Source organism: Cephus cinctus, unplaced genomic scaffold, assembly GCF_000341935.2.
Source record: "Cephus cinctus unplaced genomic scaffold, Ccin1 Ccin1_scaffold0528, whole genome shotgun sequence".
In the NCBI taxonomy this organism is placed as follows: Eukaryota; Metazoa; Arthropoda; class Insecta; order Hymenoptera; family Cephidae; genus Cephus; species Cephus cinctus.
The window spans coordinates 21,919-38,230 of NW_014333188.1; the positions used below are offsets into that span (position 1 = coordinate 21,919).

Genomic DNA, 16,312 nt, shown 5'->3' on the forward strand with positions numbered 1-16,312 from the left:
AGAACTCAAGACTCTCGGACATTAATCCAGCACCAAGCACGTGTGCTATCGAGTCATTGTGGTACATTATTTAGCAAACTTATATTTGTGTAGTTACCCACGTTCGAGAGTTTTTTTTAAGTTTTATTTGCTTACTGTATTATTTCCAGAGCTTCATATGGATATTAAGGATATTGACTACCTTATTACTACAGTTTATGTAATATCCTGTAAAAAAAAAGGTGGATACAAGTCTCCCTATTCGAGTGTTCACCTGGTTTAAAATCGTGGATCTCGAGGAACACACGAATTCATTCGACCAATCAAAAACGTGGAACTAGTTCGAGAGTCTCGTTCAGGTGGCGCGTCGACGCGCCAAAACACAGCTCCAGATTATCACGCGTAGTATTACTATATATACACGACCAATCAAAAACGTGGAACTGCTTCGAGGGCCCTCCGCTAAGGTGGCGCGCCGAAACCAGAGAAAAATTGAGACCACCAAAAACAGGCTCATTGGCAATCTCCCTACTCATCTCTGATGTTATCTAGTAGATTTGACCAATGGGATTTCTTAACAGTAAAGCTGAATGGAAATGGTGTAAACAATAAACATGCGAACGCTGATTGGCGGTACTGTCGCCAAGTCAAGTGATTCCAACTAATCAGAGTGCCGAGTTTGGATCTAAAAGAATCCATTCGTCCTGCTCTCCAATGTATACGCTCAGTAGATTCGGCCATTACTCGTGCGAATCATAGCGACTTACTCCGTTAAAGAATTTTATAATATTGTGCGGGTTTTCCCGAAAGTTGTACAAAATAACGCGACGCAAAAGGATGATACACTCCGGGCGCACCAGGCTCGAGGTAGGTCATGCACCGCCTCTATTGCATTTCATGTGATTACACGTAATTAGCACGAAACGCAGAGGGTCGTATGTTCAATGTTGTCATTGCGAGGCGAACAGCTGATTCGTTTCCTCTGTGTAAGTACGCACGGTAGTTAAATCCTTGCTGTTTATGAATGGAAAACGCAACATTTTATAATCGACATTATTTGGAGCATGTTGCGTAGTTTATTTTTTTACAGCTTTTTTTCACCTTTCAACCTCCTTCCATTTTCTCATTGACCATTGAGTAGACTATCCTTTGTTCTTCTTCGTTCTCGCTTATGAGTTCCTTGGCCTCTGCATCGCTTTAAATTTTATGGACCCAGACATTTCCCCCTTCATACAACCATTTTCTTTGTTCCCTTCGTCAATAATATACTACAAAGTGTATGGTTCATGGTTATATATTTTGTATTCATAACGTGTTATCATAAATATTGGATTTCCATTTATTCTTTGATTGATGTTATATATCTGTATTTATCAGTGTATATATCATTGATACGTTCCTAAAGTAACTAGTGCAATTATATTGTAATGTATAGGTGGAAGAGTATTTTTGGAATCCTCATAGAATTTGTATATATCTTATGGTTAAGACGAGGGTGAGTGTGAAAGATTAGAGAGTTATTTGAAAATTAGGGGTTGATGAGAAATGATACGGATAAAGAGAGAGAGATTGAGGGCACCAAATTGAGACAGCGATTGAGAGATACTGCATGTCACGTTTACGCGCGCATAAATTAATTTTGCGTCTATTGGTCCACGAGATACGTCGCACATTTACGTGGAAAGTTTAAATAATTAGACGTGCTTTAGCATAGTATTTAAAATGGGTTTGTGAGTTTATGAAGAATATTGAATTGTTTTTACCATTGTAAATATTTAAAAATGTAATGTTAGATCCTTGCTTAACGTTCAGCGCTTTCAGGGTACATATAAAAACGTAAGATGGACTATAAAGAGTTAAATAAAATACAAGGAAAACGTTATGGGAGAGTTTTAATTTCTCAGTTACTTAGAAAGGCTTTTGGATGTACTGTGGAATGAAATAAAGAAGAGTTAAGAGGGATTCGAGTCTATTTGTGATGTCAAAATTGTTGCTGGGAGCTGTGAAAGTATAGCTAAGGTACAACATAATACTTTAAGTGTCCAGGTCCTGCTCAAAGAATTTTTTGGAAAATAGCGAGCAATAAAACATTGGGATGTGTTTTAGAAAAAAGTAAGTCGAGTAGGAGTGGGTACAGGGGGCCAGGTCTGTCAAGGAGCTCAGCAAGCTGACGAGGCTTTAACCGGTGGTCACTGGTGGAGGCAACAACATCCCTCGCATCATCATTCTCACCACCACCACCATTATCATCATCACCGGCACCAACAAGCAGGTTACTACACGTCGCAATCACATTCTCACAACAATCCTGTCACCACCATGAAGCAATCCTACATGCAGGTTGGTGCCCGTCACTCCTTTAATACACTTTAATGCTGTTTTCATTTCACTGCTTTCTGCATCACTTTGATTAACTGTCTTATCCATTTAAACGTTTCTTTACATAATCTTGGTTATGTCTATGAGATAGTACAAAATTTAACGAAGTAAATTTGTATAGTTTCTAATTAATGTTATTTACTTTCATTTCAGCTGACATGGGTGTTTCATGATGATGAGGCGCAGATAAACAAAAAACTGCCAAAGGAATTATTACTTAGGTAACATAACGATCTAATTAGTATAATGAATGGAACTAAAACATGAGCCAGTCAGCTGAAATATCCTGCAACATTTCACAGAATTCTCTCTTATTTGGATGTGGTATCACTATGTCGCTGTGCTCAAGTAAGCAAAGCTTGGAACGTCTTAGCTTTAGATGGGTCCAATTGGCAGAGGATCGACCTCTTCGATTTCCAACGCGACGTCGAGGTAACAAGTACATTTATCAATACAGTAATACAGTAGAATTTTTTTGTAATAAATTAATATTTATAAGAATACTCCACTGTAGGGACCAGTTATAGAAAATATCTCAAGGCGCTGCGGTGGATTCCTAAGGCAACTATCTTTAAGAGGCTGCCAGAGTATTGGCAACAATTCTATGCGCACGTTGGCCCAACTGTGTCCTAATATCGAGGAATTAAACTTAAGTCAATGTAAAAAGATCTCTGATGGAACATGTGCAGCGCTAAGTAGTCACTGTCCGAAGCTCCAACGACTTAACCTGGATTCGTGTCCCGAAGTGACTGACCTATCCTTGAAAGATCTTTCGGAGGGATGTCCACTCCTAACTCATATCAATCTATCCTGGTGTGAGCTCCTCACCGACAACGGCGTCGAAGCTTTGGCTAGAGGGTGTCCTGAGCTCCGCAGTTTTTTGAGTAAAGGTTGCCGGCAACTCACTGACAGAGCTGTCAAGTGTCTGGCTCGTTACTGTCCCAATCTGGAAGCAATCAACCTTCACGAATGCAGGGTACTAGTCTTAATTTAATTAGAAACTAGTTTCACCGTGCTCCGTAGCACGGATGAGACCAGACCGTGCTACTTCTTTCAGAATATCACAGATGATGCCGTCAGGGAACTTAGTGAACGGTGTCCACGACTTCACTACGTCTGCCTCTCAAATTGTCCCAACTTGACGGATGCATCATTGGTCACCTTGGCGCAACACTGTCCACTTCTCGGTATCCTCGAGTGTGTGGCCTGCACCCATTTCACTGATGCTGGCTTCCAGGCTCTAGCTAGAGTAAGTTCATCAAGAGTTACTGAGTATATGAAAATGTTTGTAACAAAATTCTTGACGTATTAATTACAGAATTGTAGACTCCTAGAGAAGATGGACCTGGAGGAATGTGTCTTGATTACAGATGCTACACTTATACACTTAGCTATGGGTTGTCCTAGGCTTGAGAAGCTAGTAAGAAATGATTCTTCCTCATAATAATATTTAAACTTTTACTATATTAATCCATGGTATTTCATTATAGAGTTTGTCACATTGCGAGCTGATAACGGATGAGGGAATTCGGCAACTAGCCCTTTCACCTTGTGCAGCAGAACACCTTGCCGTACTGGAGCTGGACAACTGTCCACTGATTACGGACGCTAGTCTCGATCACCTTCTACAGGCTTGTCACAATCTTCAACGCATAGAACTGTACGACTGCCAATTGATCACCCGTGCTGGCATACGTAGACTCAGAGTAAAGTATCTTTTTTCTACTTTCTACATTGTCATCTTCATGATAGATGAACAAGACTCGTAATAAATCAAAAAAAAAAAGTACACACCCTGTCCATAAACTCACCACGGCTTCCTCCAACTTACTTTGTCTCGTGTACAATTGGCCAGTTTATTTTAGGTTTATTATATATTATTCCTATTTATGTTTCAGACGCATTTACCTAATATAAAGGTGCATGCGTACTTCGCACCGGTGACACCACCGCCAAGTGCCGGGGCGTCGCGACAACGATATTGTCGTTGCTGCGTTATTCTGTGATTTCGCACCCTATACACCCTGAGGTGAATCGTCCGAATGCTACTATCCGGAGCCATTCGTAAGATGGCCAAGATAGTGAAATAAGTCTACAATAAATTGTAGCGTTTCTTTTTCTGATTACCAGATAGTAAACTTTGGCATTCTGCCATTGACTCATAATCATTGAGTGGGAGCAATTTTATTATCGCTCTTGGTTCTCATGGCCAATCCTTAAATCCATTTGACACTTCATGAAGCAACGTGGACAGTACGTACCAATAACACAACAACACGATTACCAGCATACTACCAGACAACCAGTACCACCACCATCGCTGTTACTACTATTACACTACTACCATTACTATTATTACTACTATTACTACTTACTATCGCTATTAATACTATTGTTGTTATTATTATTTTTATTTGTGCTCCATTATCAATAGTATGTTATCACTGTTCCCGCCATACTTTAGAGGTACTCTGGATATTTGAATTCTTCAGGTAAAACCTTTATTATTCTTACATCCTATCAGATGTCAGACAATGTTTCGTCATATCCACATATATTTATAATGGCGTCTGTGAGCGATAATTTAAGATGCATTTTTACAAATGGCCATGAGAACTATTAATATTCATGTTCTCTCTGCCTGTATTTTGAATCCCATAACGTACCGCATCTCCTCGGCCGTCCGGCTACACCAGACGTATATTCGATATACGCAGATTACACAGAACACATTCGACGTGATTCCGGACTAGGAGAGTACAGACTGACATACGAATCAAAGTGTTAATGTGTTTGGCCCTACTGGTTGGCGAGGGAGCATCTGGCATTTTTACTTTTTAAGACATAGGATATCTAAAGAAGGTGGCAGTATTTCGTGGACGTACCGTGAAGATGACCTCGCCATTTTTTTCCAAAATCCTTTAAAAGGATATTCGATATTATCAAATCCACGAGAAAGAGGTGTCCACGCGAAAGTAAAGGATTGTAACTCACTGTTGGAAAGAGACTGCGTTTCTTTTGTGCTTCCACGTAATTTATTATTTTAAAAAATCATTGACATATGTGGATACGAGTGATATTTAATAAGATCGCATGTCATCGCCATGTAAATCGAGTGCAATACTCTACGAGGACACATCTTCGTTCCACTTTTTGCCTTTGATTCGATAAACTCGTGTACGTACAAATGCGATGACGTCACGCATGCTATCTTTACAGACCGATATCGATTGCTAATTCTTGATAGAGTTAAGAATGTAACGTAGCGCCGTATATCTAATACTAGGCCGTAACAGATAACACCGAGTAGCTAAGATTAAGAAGATTCAGTCTTCTTTGGATAAAATTTTGTAATCACTTTTCATCTCCCAATTTCCATCTAAGTGTTAGGTATATAGATATATATACATTGTAGTAGCATAATTACATCATATTCTTTAATGTTGCATTCTTTTCTTAATATTAACTACTCGGTACGGAGAGAAACGGACGAACGAGACTAGAATTACGACACTATACATATAAATAAGATATGTTTTATACGCTGCATGTCATCCCAATAGAAATAAGATGATCATTGTAACGTATCGTTTCGAAGTCAAATAGTTTTAAGCGATGTTCGTTACGTCTATGATATAAAAGAAGCATAAACATACCACAAAAATTGAACATAATAGCAAAGGACCCACTCGTAAGGGTTACTAACATTTCAAATTCTTAGATACTCTTTACTTAGACCGAGCTGTATAGCACCACGTTGTCTTTTTTTGTTTTTCTCAGCTCACTGTTTTTTTATAATCTAATATACATATAATATCGTGATACATCAAAGAAATGTCAAAATTGCCAAGCGATAAGATTTTTTTCGTGTGATTATTCGAGCTATCGTCCCCGTTGGATTCGAACCGATACGGCATTTTAATTCAATCCAATATCATTGAATTATTCTATGTGAAATGTAAAAGAGCTCAGTTATCATTTTCTTTTTAATGAGTTCTTACGGAACAAAGGTAAAAGTTATTTGACGAATCCAGTATTACCTATGAAAACTGTGTCACTGAAGGATGGATTCCGCATCTTCTATGACTATGATTTTTTGTATCGTAATTACTGTCATGGGTAATTACTATTGATATTAAATCATATTACAATAAATGAAAAACGTTGAAACCGAGTGATCGAGCAAGTGTTTGGCTGTGCAGTAGAATAGTGAAAGATACAGACGTTAAGCGAATTGGTTTCGGTATTCGCGTATTAATGATTTAATGTCTCCTGTCTACAGTTTTCAAAAAGCTAAAGAGATATGGATGGAGTTTTTATTTTATTTTTTTCATTCTGAAGGACTTTTATTTACTCGTTATCGGCAGGATTAACAATTTCGAAGCCTAAAAGCCTTTATAAAATTGTTATGAAATTCATAACAATACGCTAGCCAATTGCGCGTGAATATCGAAACGATTCCATCAATACTACGCTGCTTCAACAAGCTGCAGTCTACCATGTATATATTTTCATTAATGTATATGTACAATAAAAATATATTCGAGACAACTTTTTGTCTTTCTGCGTTGTATGTTCGTGATTTAATTTCGTATTTTTTTGTATGTTTACCACTTCTAAATATAAATTATATATTTAATTTTATGAAGACAGCTAATAAGAATATGTGCATTTCTTGTATATCATTGGCCCTAATGGTAACATTGTATATACAAATTGTGTGGTATGGAGAGAAATTTTTAGTAAACTCTTACAGCGCCATAGTGTTGAAAAAAAGTGAATGCTGTTAACAAAAATTGTAAGAAGTAAAGTTAGTATTATAATTAATATTATAATGATTGCTTATACATTAGACCTGATTAAGTTATTGTTGAAGAAAATGAACAGATATATATTTAAATGGTTTAATGAATGACTTTTTTTCTTAAATCATTTCTTCTTCAGAAAAAGGACTGCCAAAAGAGAATGAAAAATATGGACGTTGTTACTGATTTAACTAACTTTTAGGCTCAAGAATAAAAAATTTATGAAAGTGATGTTAAAATATTAATATAGTTTACTCATTCAAAATAGCTGCGGTTAATTTGTTAGTGTTATATATGACCCTATGAGAGGAACATCGGATGACCAAAACCAGTAATTTAATGACCAAACGTGATAAAAATTCTGATTCTTCAGTTTCTTAACAATTTCATATAATACAATAATGATTTTACTATTTCTGGTATCGTCAAGTTTAATGATATACCTTTATAATAGCGAATATGGTACCATCATTATAATTACTTTTCATATGAATTCAAAGAATACAAATTTCTTAAGGTAATTCTTTCTTGAGAATGAGTATTAGATAGATATTTAAATTTGGTAAGTGTTGAATATACAGTAATAAGAGGCATGTGTACTAAAAAGCAGCTGAGGTTATGAGTATCAAGAGTTTTAACGTAGTGTCTTATCAGAAATTCGCCATGGCTGCGCTTTCAATGAATAATAAATTTAGCGATTAGATGTATACATAACCTATATCTTAAATCTTTCCCGGAAATTTCCCGATTTCGTAAATACCTCGAAAAGAAGGGGTTATCGAATATTTTGATAATTGAACTAATAAGTTATGGATCCAATCGTACATGGTGAAATCGTCAAAATGGCAATTGGCCATGGATATGATTAATTTATGCTTGTATGTACAATCATTTTTATATATGGATGTTGCAATATCTTCACTTTCAATTATCTGATGATGAATTGTCATTTCAGAAGGTCCTGTAAAATGACCACCATGGTCCAAGGATCAGGATGGTCAAAATCAACTAAACTATCCCATTGGACATACATATGATTTACGTGGATCGTATTGCAATACATCACATTCCTTTGTTTAATATTTCTTGTATTTAATGGTCAATCTAATTATTCGTCAGAAAGTATTTTGTTCATTCTGAAATGAATATCCTAATTGATATTATGATTTTTCTTTTTGTACTACAAAATAAATTCCATCTTATTTTATGCACTATTGATATTAATTTATCAGAATTGGAATATGTAGCTGCTCGTCTTGATTCTAATGAATGTCGACGTTTAATAGCTGCGCTGCATTACACAACCTACGAATTACCACAAAGTATGGAAGCAGCTGGTGAGTCATACAATTGCCATATATTCACACGATAAGGATGTTGTTTCAGTAATGAAAGATATTATCGATAAATATTTAGAACGGAAAGTCGATGAGGAAATACCGTGTATTAGGCAATTATTACACTGGAACAGTTCGCCTCAGGAAGGAAAGGGTAAAACTCATGAAGACTTGGAGCGTCGTCTCCGTCAGTTAAATCGCAACGACTTGGCTGATTGGCTTGGGAAAACTGCGTTCAAACAACTTGGAACAGATTTACAAAGATCAATAGATTGTGTCTTTGGAAAGCTTGGAAAACAGGAATCAGAGACTACGTGAGTCTTAATCCGTTTATGTTAGACTAGTAATATAGGAAATCATCGTTCTATAGTCGTCATCTTAATTTCTCTTTGGTATTCCAGTTATCCAATTACAATGGAGTCTCTTGATGAGTCTGAAGAGGAGAATCCTTGGTTGCCAATTGACACTATTCTTATGGCACTTATGATGGCTTTATTGGCTAGCTTGTTAACGTTGATAGTCGCCATTACTCTTCACCAAATTAAGATACATAGGCGAGACAAAAATTTCAAGTAATTACACTAATTTCTATCAATATAAATATATTTGTGCAATCTCAATTATACTAATTCTCAATTTTTAGGTTACTAATGGAATAATATGTGGTAGTACTCTTGAACCAGGCCCCAAAAAAGAAGTCGTAATACCAAGCAATACAAAAGTTTATAAAGATTAACAACAAAGTAATGCAGAAAATACGGATAATTGGGATTATGGTATTCCATCATCAGTTTTTGAAATAAATGGCTTTCCTCCGAATAGCCAATCGTACATCGTCACATAATGAACGCAATTTGAGTTCATATTGAAGTGTTTAAATTCATATGATGATAATAGCAGTATCATATTTATTGGTGTAACTGATTTACATTCTGACCCTCTTCCGCTCTTATTCAATGCAATCAGCAAAAGAATGACAACAGTCAGGGTATTTTAATATTTATCTATGTACTAAAAAGAAACATTTATAAATATTGTACAGATATCGATTACGGTTAGCGAACGCTATATTTGCTTTATTTTTAAATATTATAATATTATATGATTTATTATATAAACTATAAGTTTCCATATTACATTCTATATTAATTTACTGGAATATTAGGGCGCTGTCGTGGCACAATTTATAAATGGCCCTTATGTTACACTCATGTAACATACATATATGTCACGAAGAGTGTACATACATTGAAAGGTTACTCCCCAATATTTCCGCCTGTTGTGAACTACGTAACAATTCTATGCAACAACTTAAGATAAGTTACATTTTAATCATTGTTAATCTTTCTTAACTTTCGTCAGTACTCAGTTAACACATAACGGCACAGTTATACTATAACACGCGAGTAACAAGATTCTAAAATATGTTTAATATAGCATGTATGGTACCAAAAAATGTATGAATGCTTGCTATGCCTTTACCCAGACAGCACAAGGACGTCCTGAGGAAATCCCATGGATATCTTAAATGGATATTCTGGAAATCCTATAGACGTTCTAATAAGGTCTCGAGCTTTCCTCTGGATTTCCTGAGGTGGTGCAAATATTCACATATTCATCATGGGACATTCATCCTTCGGACATGCTGGGGAAACCTCAATGAATGTGTTTAGGCATTTTATGGATTTTTTACAGATTTTTCTAACTACCCTAGAGAAACATTTCTTTAACACGTTGAGCTGTATATTAGGAATGTATCACGTACAAACTCCAAGTTGAGTTAGAAGACGGTAAGTATACAGGATGAGTTTTGTTAAACTCTAATTTAATTTATATTCCGTAATTGAATCATGACGCGGTTATTAAATTCGGTCCAGTAACATCAACGATTGATTTTGTTAACAGTCGGAATCAGTCGACCCAATTGGTTAAAATTTAATAACCACAACCGTGGTTCGGTCACGGAATGTACCCTCATTTATATTCAGAACTTTATGGAAATTTATTTATGTATATTATGTAAAAAGAATCTAATAAATATATAAAAATAAACTTATATAATTTGTAAAGGACAACCTGTCGATCTTGAGGACATCCTAAGACAGATTTTTTTTACAGGTGTTACGTCTGGATGAGAACCTTCAGTCACATTTCATGCTTTTAACTTGTATTTCGTCTGGTGCGACGCATTATGCTATTGTCATCCTATGTACTCATAACAAACGATAATCTAAACATTAATTTTCGAAGAATAATTCTAATCCGTCACTCACCTAATGAAAATACATCGACAGTTAGCCTTCGCACCTCTGTGACAACTAACAATAAGATATATGAGTCTTATAGAAATTATAGTATAAACAAAACAGTGGTCACGCGCTATGCCTGTGAACCGAAAACTGGAATAATAGTTAGTAATATAATAATATAATAATAATAATAATAATAATAATAATGCCATTTATTCCCTTGCGGGGTACAGCACGGACAACCGCTCCGCTTACATTAAAACTTAAAACTACTGTACAAAGTTAACCTATTTACCAATTTCCCTATACTATATTATCTATTTACATCCTCGCTCTTTCATACACCTCTGCCTTACTCGCCAAAAGAGAAAAAGAAATTCAAAAAAGAAAAAACTCTTTTGGCTCAGTCTCTCATTCACTCTCACGCTCGCAACACTCTCTCCCTCTCTCACCCTACCGACCTCCGTTTCCGGCGCTCTTTTCCTAATCCCCGCCTAATTCTCCTTCCCTATCTCCCCCCTTTCTTTCCCTATCCTTTCTATTTCCAATAGCCATCTTTCCCCTTGTCCTGACTCCCCCAACACTTCCTCTCTCATTTCTTGCCATCCTCTGTCTATCCCCAAACCTGAGCATACCTCCCATACATGTTCCCACGTCTCTTCTCCATACCCACACATTCTACACCTCTTTTTTTCTTCCTTCTCCCAGTACATTCCTCCATTCATCTCATCCCCTAACCTAAACCTCGCTACTCTGCTCCACCTCTCCTCCTTCCAGCCCCTCTTTAGGTATTCCGGTACCCCCTTCCCCTTAACGAATTTATATTCCTTGTTCCCCTTTGAATCTATCCTGGCCCATCTCTCCTCCCTCTGTTTCCTTTTTTCTATGTTCATTATCTCCTCTCCTCTCATGTTTCCTGACTCCCACATCTCTTCTACCTTCTCTACCTTCCAGCCTTTACTTTCGTAAAACTCTCTTCTCTCCCCTTCCCATCCCTCTACCCCTTTTCCAGCTCTCACCCTCTTCTTCATTTCCAGTCTATATCTTCTCGCTAGCTCCCCCCCTCTTCCTTCCTCTATTCTCTTTTCATACCCCCAAGCCCTCATTCCCCCCCTTGCTTCCATCTCCTCCCTTGCTACCTCCTCCCTTACCATATACCCTGGCACTCTTCTTGTTACCCCTAGTACCCATCTTAAGTACCTCTCCTGCAGCCTTTCAACCTCCTCTCTTTTCCTCCACCCCCAGATTTGTACCCCATAACTTACAACCGACCAAACCAACTTGTCAAACAGCCATACCCTTCTTCCCCAATCGTCTCCGAACTTCCTTTTTCCAATTGCCCATACCTGTCCTAGCACTTTCGCTTCCTTCTTCACTCTCTCTCTTACATGTTCCTCCTGATCTCCATTCCTCTTAACTACATACCCCAGATATGTGTACCTTTTAACCTCTTCCACTTCCTCTCCCATCCATCTCCAGCTTACCTTTTTAAACCTCCCACCTCCTTTCCTACATCTCATCACCTTTGTTTTCCTTATATTTACCTCTAGCCCTTTGCCTTTCACATATCTCTCCAGCGTCCTCATCATGCCTCTCATCTCATCTTCCTCTCTCGCCATTAACACAACATCGTCCGCATATGCTAGTGAGAACAATTTCTTTCTCCCCCCAGCTCTACTCCCCCCCATCGGCCCCTTTCTAGTTCTTCGTCTAGGTTCGCCAGGAAAAGGACAAACAGGAGGGGGCTTCTCTGTCCAGAACTTCTCTCCTATCTCTCTTCCTACTCTGACTCTGTTACGTGTTTCCTCCATCACTACCTCGCATCTTCTCACTAGCCCTTCCCTCACCCCTCTTTCCCTCATACTCTCCAACAATTTCCCCCTGTCTACCGAGTCAAAAGCCGCCCTGAAGTCTACAAAAAGCAGCACTAGCTTTCCTTTCTTTTTCCCTACCTCTCGGTTAATCAGGTAATTTAGCACATAGATGTTGTCCACCGTCCCCATTCCCTTCCTAAAGCCTGCTTGACTCGGTGGCAGCAACCTTTTTCTTCCCACCTCCCTCCTCAGTCTCCTTTCCAGAACCCCTACGTATACTTTGTACGCTGTCTGTTCAGTGTGACCCCCCTATACTCCTCCACCTTTTTTCCCTCCCCCTTCTTTACTATAGGAACTACTACACCTTCCTTCCAACCTTCTGGCCACCCCTCTCCTCTCCACACTCTCCTACACATCTCCCATAATGCCCTCTCCATATTCTCTCCTTCGTACTTCCACACTTCATTTGGAATTTTATCCTCCCCCACCGCCTTCCTGTCCTTCAGTCCCTGCACCACCTCCCTTATTTCCTGCAGTGTGACATCTTCTTCATCTTCAATCATCTCTCTTTCTGTTACCTCCTCTCCCCTCACTCTCTCCTCCGACCCTCCCAGCACACCTCTGAAATATCTATCCCATTCATTCATCCTGATGTTCTCATTCACGCCCTTCCTTCTTTTTCTTCCCTTATTTACTACCTTCCATACCTGCCCCTCCGTCCTTATTGCCTTTATCTCCTCTTCCCATTTCTCCCTTTCCGCCTTCCTCTTGTCATCACACAGCTTCTTGTACCTCCTTTTTTCCTCTCTGTACCCTACTTCATCCCCCTTCCCTTTCTTGAACTCCACCAGTTTCTCTTTTAAAATCTCCTTTCCTTCTCTACACTCCTCGTCCCACCATCCACTCCTCCCTCCTTTCTTCTTCAGCTTCACGGTCTCCTTTAGCCCCTCTACAATTTTCTCTCTCAAGCTCTCCCACCCTTCCTCCACACTCCGTTCACCCCACTCCCACATCTCTATCTTTTCCTGAAACAGCTCTTTCCCTCTCTCTGTCCAGTCGCCTCTGCCTATTCCCTTCCCTTTGCTCTGCCCCTTATGACGCCTCTTCCCTCCTTCTCCCCGTACCCAGACCACCACCGGCAGATGATCTGAGTCTACCTTCCCTTCCACTTCCATCCTCAGTACCCTATTTCTCGCCATTTCACTCATCACTATGTAGTCTATCACCGAACAACCTCTTTTTCCCACGAACGTCCAACTTCCCTCCTCGTCCCCTTCCACACACCCATTTAAAAATCCCCATCCTCTTTCATTTATTAAATTACACAATTTTGTCCCTTCCCTATTAATACATCTGTCCTTCGACACCCTTTCTGCCTCTGGGCCTTCCCCACTCCTATCTAGCACCATACCTCCTTCCCCTCTCGTTCTAGCATTGAAATCCCCCCCTATAATCACTCTACACTCATCCCCTCTTTTTTCCAGCCACTTTTCCTACATCTCTAGCTTCTTGTCTATATCTTTGTTTACGTAAATCCCAACTATCCACCACCACTCCTTTCCTAGCTTTACCTCTCTTTCCCACCACCCCTGCTCTCCGCACTCCCCTATTCTTCCCAGTTCTATACCTTCCCTGACCCCTATCACCATGCCTCCCCTTGCTCTGCCTTTTCCTTTACTCTTTTCAGCTTCCTGCACCTCCCACTTAAAACCTTTCTTGTACTTCTCTTTTATTCCTCCCCAACCTTTCTTATCTACCCATGTTTCTAGCATTACTACTACATCCCACGATCTTAACCCTGTCCAGAAGTCCTCATCCTTTCTTTTCACCCCTGCCACATTCCAGAATCCCACCTTGTACACTTCCTTCTCCTTTTCCCTTTCTTTACTCCTCTTTAGTATCCTCTTTCCCCCTTTCTCCTTTTCCACCGCTACGCGTTTCCCGTCTTCGCCGCCCAATCCTCCCCTACCTCGTCCCACATCTTCACCACCCCATTCACCCACATTTTCATGTACCCTATTCGCACCCTGTTTCCCTGTGCCCTTTCTTTCTGGGCTTCTCTCTCTATCTTCCACTTTACTCTCCTTTCCTCCACCGTCAGGTCATCCTCTATCCTTTCTCTTTCTCCCTTCAGCTTACTCTTTGCCCTCATTACCTCCCTTTTCTTTTCCGGCCCTTCTAGCTCCACCCATACTACTCCCCTTCCTTCCCTGTCCTGTCCTCCTACCCTTCTTATCTTCTTTCTACCTCCTACGACTCCTATTATCTCCCAGATCCTGTCTACCTCCTTTATCTATTCTTCCCCTTCTCCCGTTTTCACTCCTTTTATCACAATGTTGTTCTTTCTTGTTTCCCGTTCTCTCCTATCCAATCTAACCTCTAGATTTCTCATCCTTTTTTCCTCTATTCCTTTTCTTCTTTCCCCTATCTCTACCCTCTCTTCTCCATTTACCCTATTTCTCTCTCTTTCCTCCTTTTCCAGCCTGTCCTTTTCGAGACCTTCCACTTTTCTCTCTAGCTCTTGTATCCTTTGCCTCATCTCAACTCTCTCTTCTTCCCATCGTTTCCTCATCTCCTCTCTCTCCTTCCTCCCTTCACTCGCTAGCTCATCTACCCTCTCTCTTATTCTTTCACACTCCGATCTCATTACACCTTCCATCCTCCTCATCATTTCCTCCATTTCTTTTGTTCCTGTCTCCTTTGTCGGTGATCTTTCCACTTTCCTACTCCTCTTGAAAACCTCCGCCTCTTGCAACTCTCTTGTCTGCCTCTTCTCTCCTTCTGCCTCCCTTTCTTTCCTTTTTCCCCTCACATTTGCTCCCACCAGATCACCCTCACTTGCTGTCCTCCCTATCCGTACTTTCTCGAGTGTTAAATTCCTTTTCAGACCCCTGCCCCCTTCTTCCGTAACCGCTTCCTTCCTTACCTGCTCCCGTCACTCCCTTCCCTACCGGGCCACGCTATCCTGACCGTCTGCCCTCTACCTTTCTATATGTCCTAACCACCTCACTTGTTTCCTTCCTTACCTTCTGTCTCCACCTGTCTGTCTCTCTTCCTTGCTACCTGACTCCCGCCTTTCCCAGACCCTCTGCCACCTAACCTCACTCTCTGTCTCCTTTTCTGTCTCGCTTTTAGCTCACCCTCCTTACCCTACCTATTTATGCTGCTTTATTCTCTTTGTTCCCTATTCCTTCCTTCTTCTAACACTATATTTCCTCTGCCTGTTTGCCCGTCTCTTACCCCGCACACCGTTTGCCCTTTGTACACTGTCACTAAACACACCTTCTCACAGCGTCACCGGAAACGGAAGTCAATTAGTAATATAATAATAATAGTAGTAATAATAATAGTTAGTCATAGGTCAATTAAAAGTTATTACGTCTTCACGAAATCATCTAACAAAAGGAAGATCAGTTCGATCCAGAATCAGTTTCGGGTCAGCAGTCATAGAATCCAGTCAGGAGTTGGAAGTCAAAAAGGTTCAGTCAGATGACAAAGTAAATCGTTCTCTAAAAAAATTCAACTCAAGAGAAGATCTAAGTTCAAATTCTATAAATCTTTCTAAGTCTTTCATCGCCGATTCCGGATTCGAGTTCAACAGTTAAACATCGTATTGACAATCTATTTTAATAACGTAAGTTATCTTATTTTATCTTTCAATTAACCCATTAACGCCGAGGTGATCAGAATTTTTACTAATTTTTCAACGTGTTTATTTATTATGTTATCGGACCAAAAAATAATGCAAT

General features: G+C 39.4%; 2 protein-coding genes across 8 annotated transcripts; both read left to right on the forward strand.

Annotated features, from left to right (window-relative positions):
• Positions 1-689: 689 nt before the first annotated feature.
• On the forward strand, positions 690-6,912 carry LOC107268366 (F-box/LRR-repeat protein 20). 7 transcript variants are annotated; one of them, XM_025085691.1, is made up of 10 exons: positions 698-846; positions 1,801-1,998; positions 2,086-2,319; positions 2,512-2,579; positions 2,661-2,790; positions 2,873-3,334; positions 3,416-3,607; positions 3,677-3,778; positions 3,849-4,064; positions 4,257-6,912. In XM_025085691.1, exons 3-10 carry the CDS (start codon positions 2,299-2,301, stop codon positions 4,362-4,364), a joined length of 1,299 nt encoding a protein of 432 aa, XP_024941459.1. In that variant the 5' UTR covers positions 698-846; positions 1,801-1,998; positions 2,086-2,298; the 3' UTR covers positions 4,365-6,912. The 7 variants fall into 7 exon arrangements, with proteins under 7 accessions (XP_015596564.1, XP_015596566.1, XP_024941459.1 ...); XM_025085693.1 differs by having other exon boundaries at positions 701-846; positions 1,884-1,998; XM_025085692.1 differs by having other exon boundaries at positions 834-965.
• Positions 6,913-8,283: 1,371 nt separating this feature from the next.
• On the forward strand, positions 8,284-11,813 carry LOC107268365. Its single transcript, XM_015741076.2, has 4 exons — positions 8,284-8,500; positions 8,580-8,814; positions 8,902-9,072; positions 9,144-11,813. The coding sequence occupies exons 1-4, from the start codon at positions 8,305-8,307 to the stop codon at positions 9,157-9,159; spliced, it is 618 nt and encodes a 205-aa protein (XP_015596562.2). The 5' UTR covers positions 8,284-8,304; the 3' UTR covers positions 9,160-11,813.
• Positions 11,814-16,312: the final 4,499 nt, after the last annotated feature.

What these genes read in the sequence shown, in the direction of transcription:
- LOC107268366 (XM_015741077.2), top strand. Translation starts at nt 924, where the DNA reads ATGTTGTCATTGCGAGGCGAACAGCTGATTCGTTTCCTCTGT. An exon ending in AGCTGATTCGTTTCCTCTGT is followed by an intron (nt 966 to 2,085) that starts GTAAGTACGCAC and finishes GATGTGTTTTAG; the next exon opens with AAAAAAGTAAGTCGAGTAGG. An exon ending in TGAAGCAATCCTACATGCAG is followed by an intron (nt 2,320 to 2,511) that starts GTTGGTGCCCGT and finishes CTTTCATTTCAG; the next exon opens with CTGACATGGGTGTTTCATGA.
- LOC107268365 (XM_015741076.2), top strand. Translation starts at nt 8,305, where the DNA reads ATGAATATCCTAATTGATATTATGATTTTTCTTTTTGTACTACAAAAT. An exon ending in ACAAAGTATGGAAGCAGCTG is followed by an intron (nt 8,501 to 8,579) that starts GTGAGTCATACA and finishes ATAAATATTTAG; the next exon opens with AACGGAAAGTCGATGAGGAA. An exon ending in AAACAGGAATCAGAGACTAC is followed by an intron (nt 8,815 to 8,901) that starts GTGAGTCTTAAT and finishes TTGGTATTCCAG; the next exon opens with TTATCCAATTACAATGGAGT.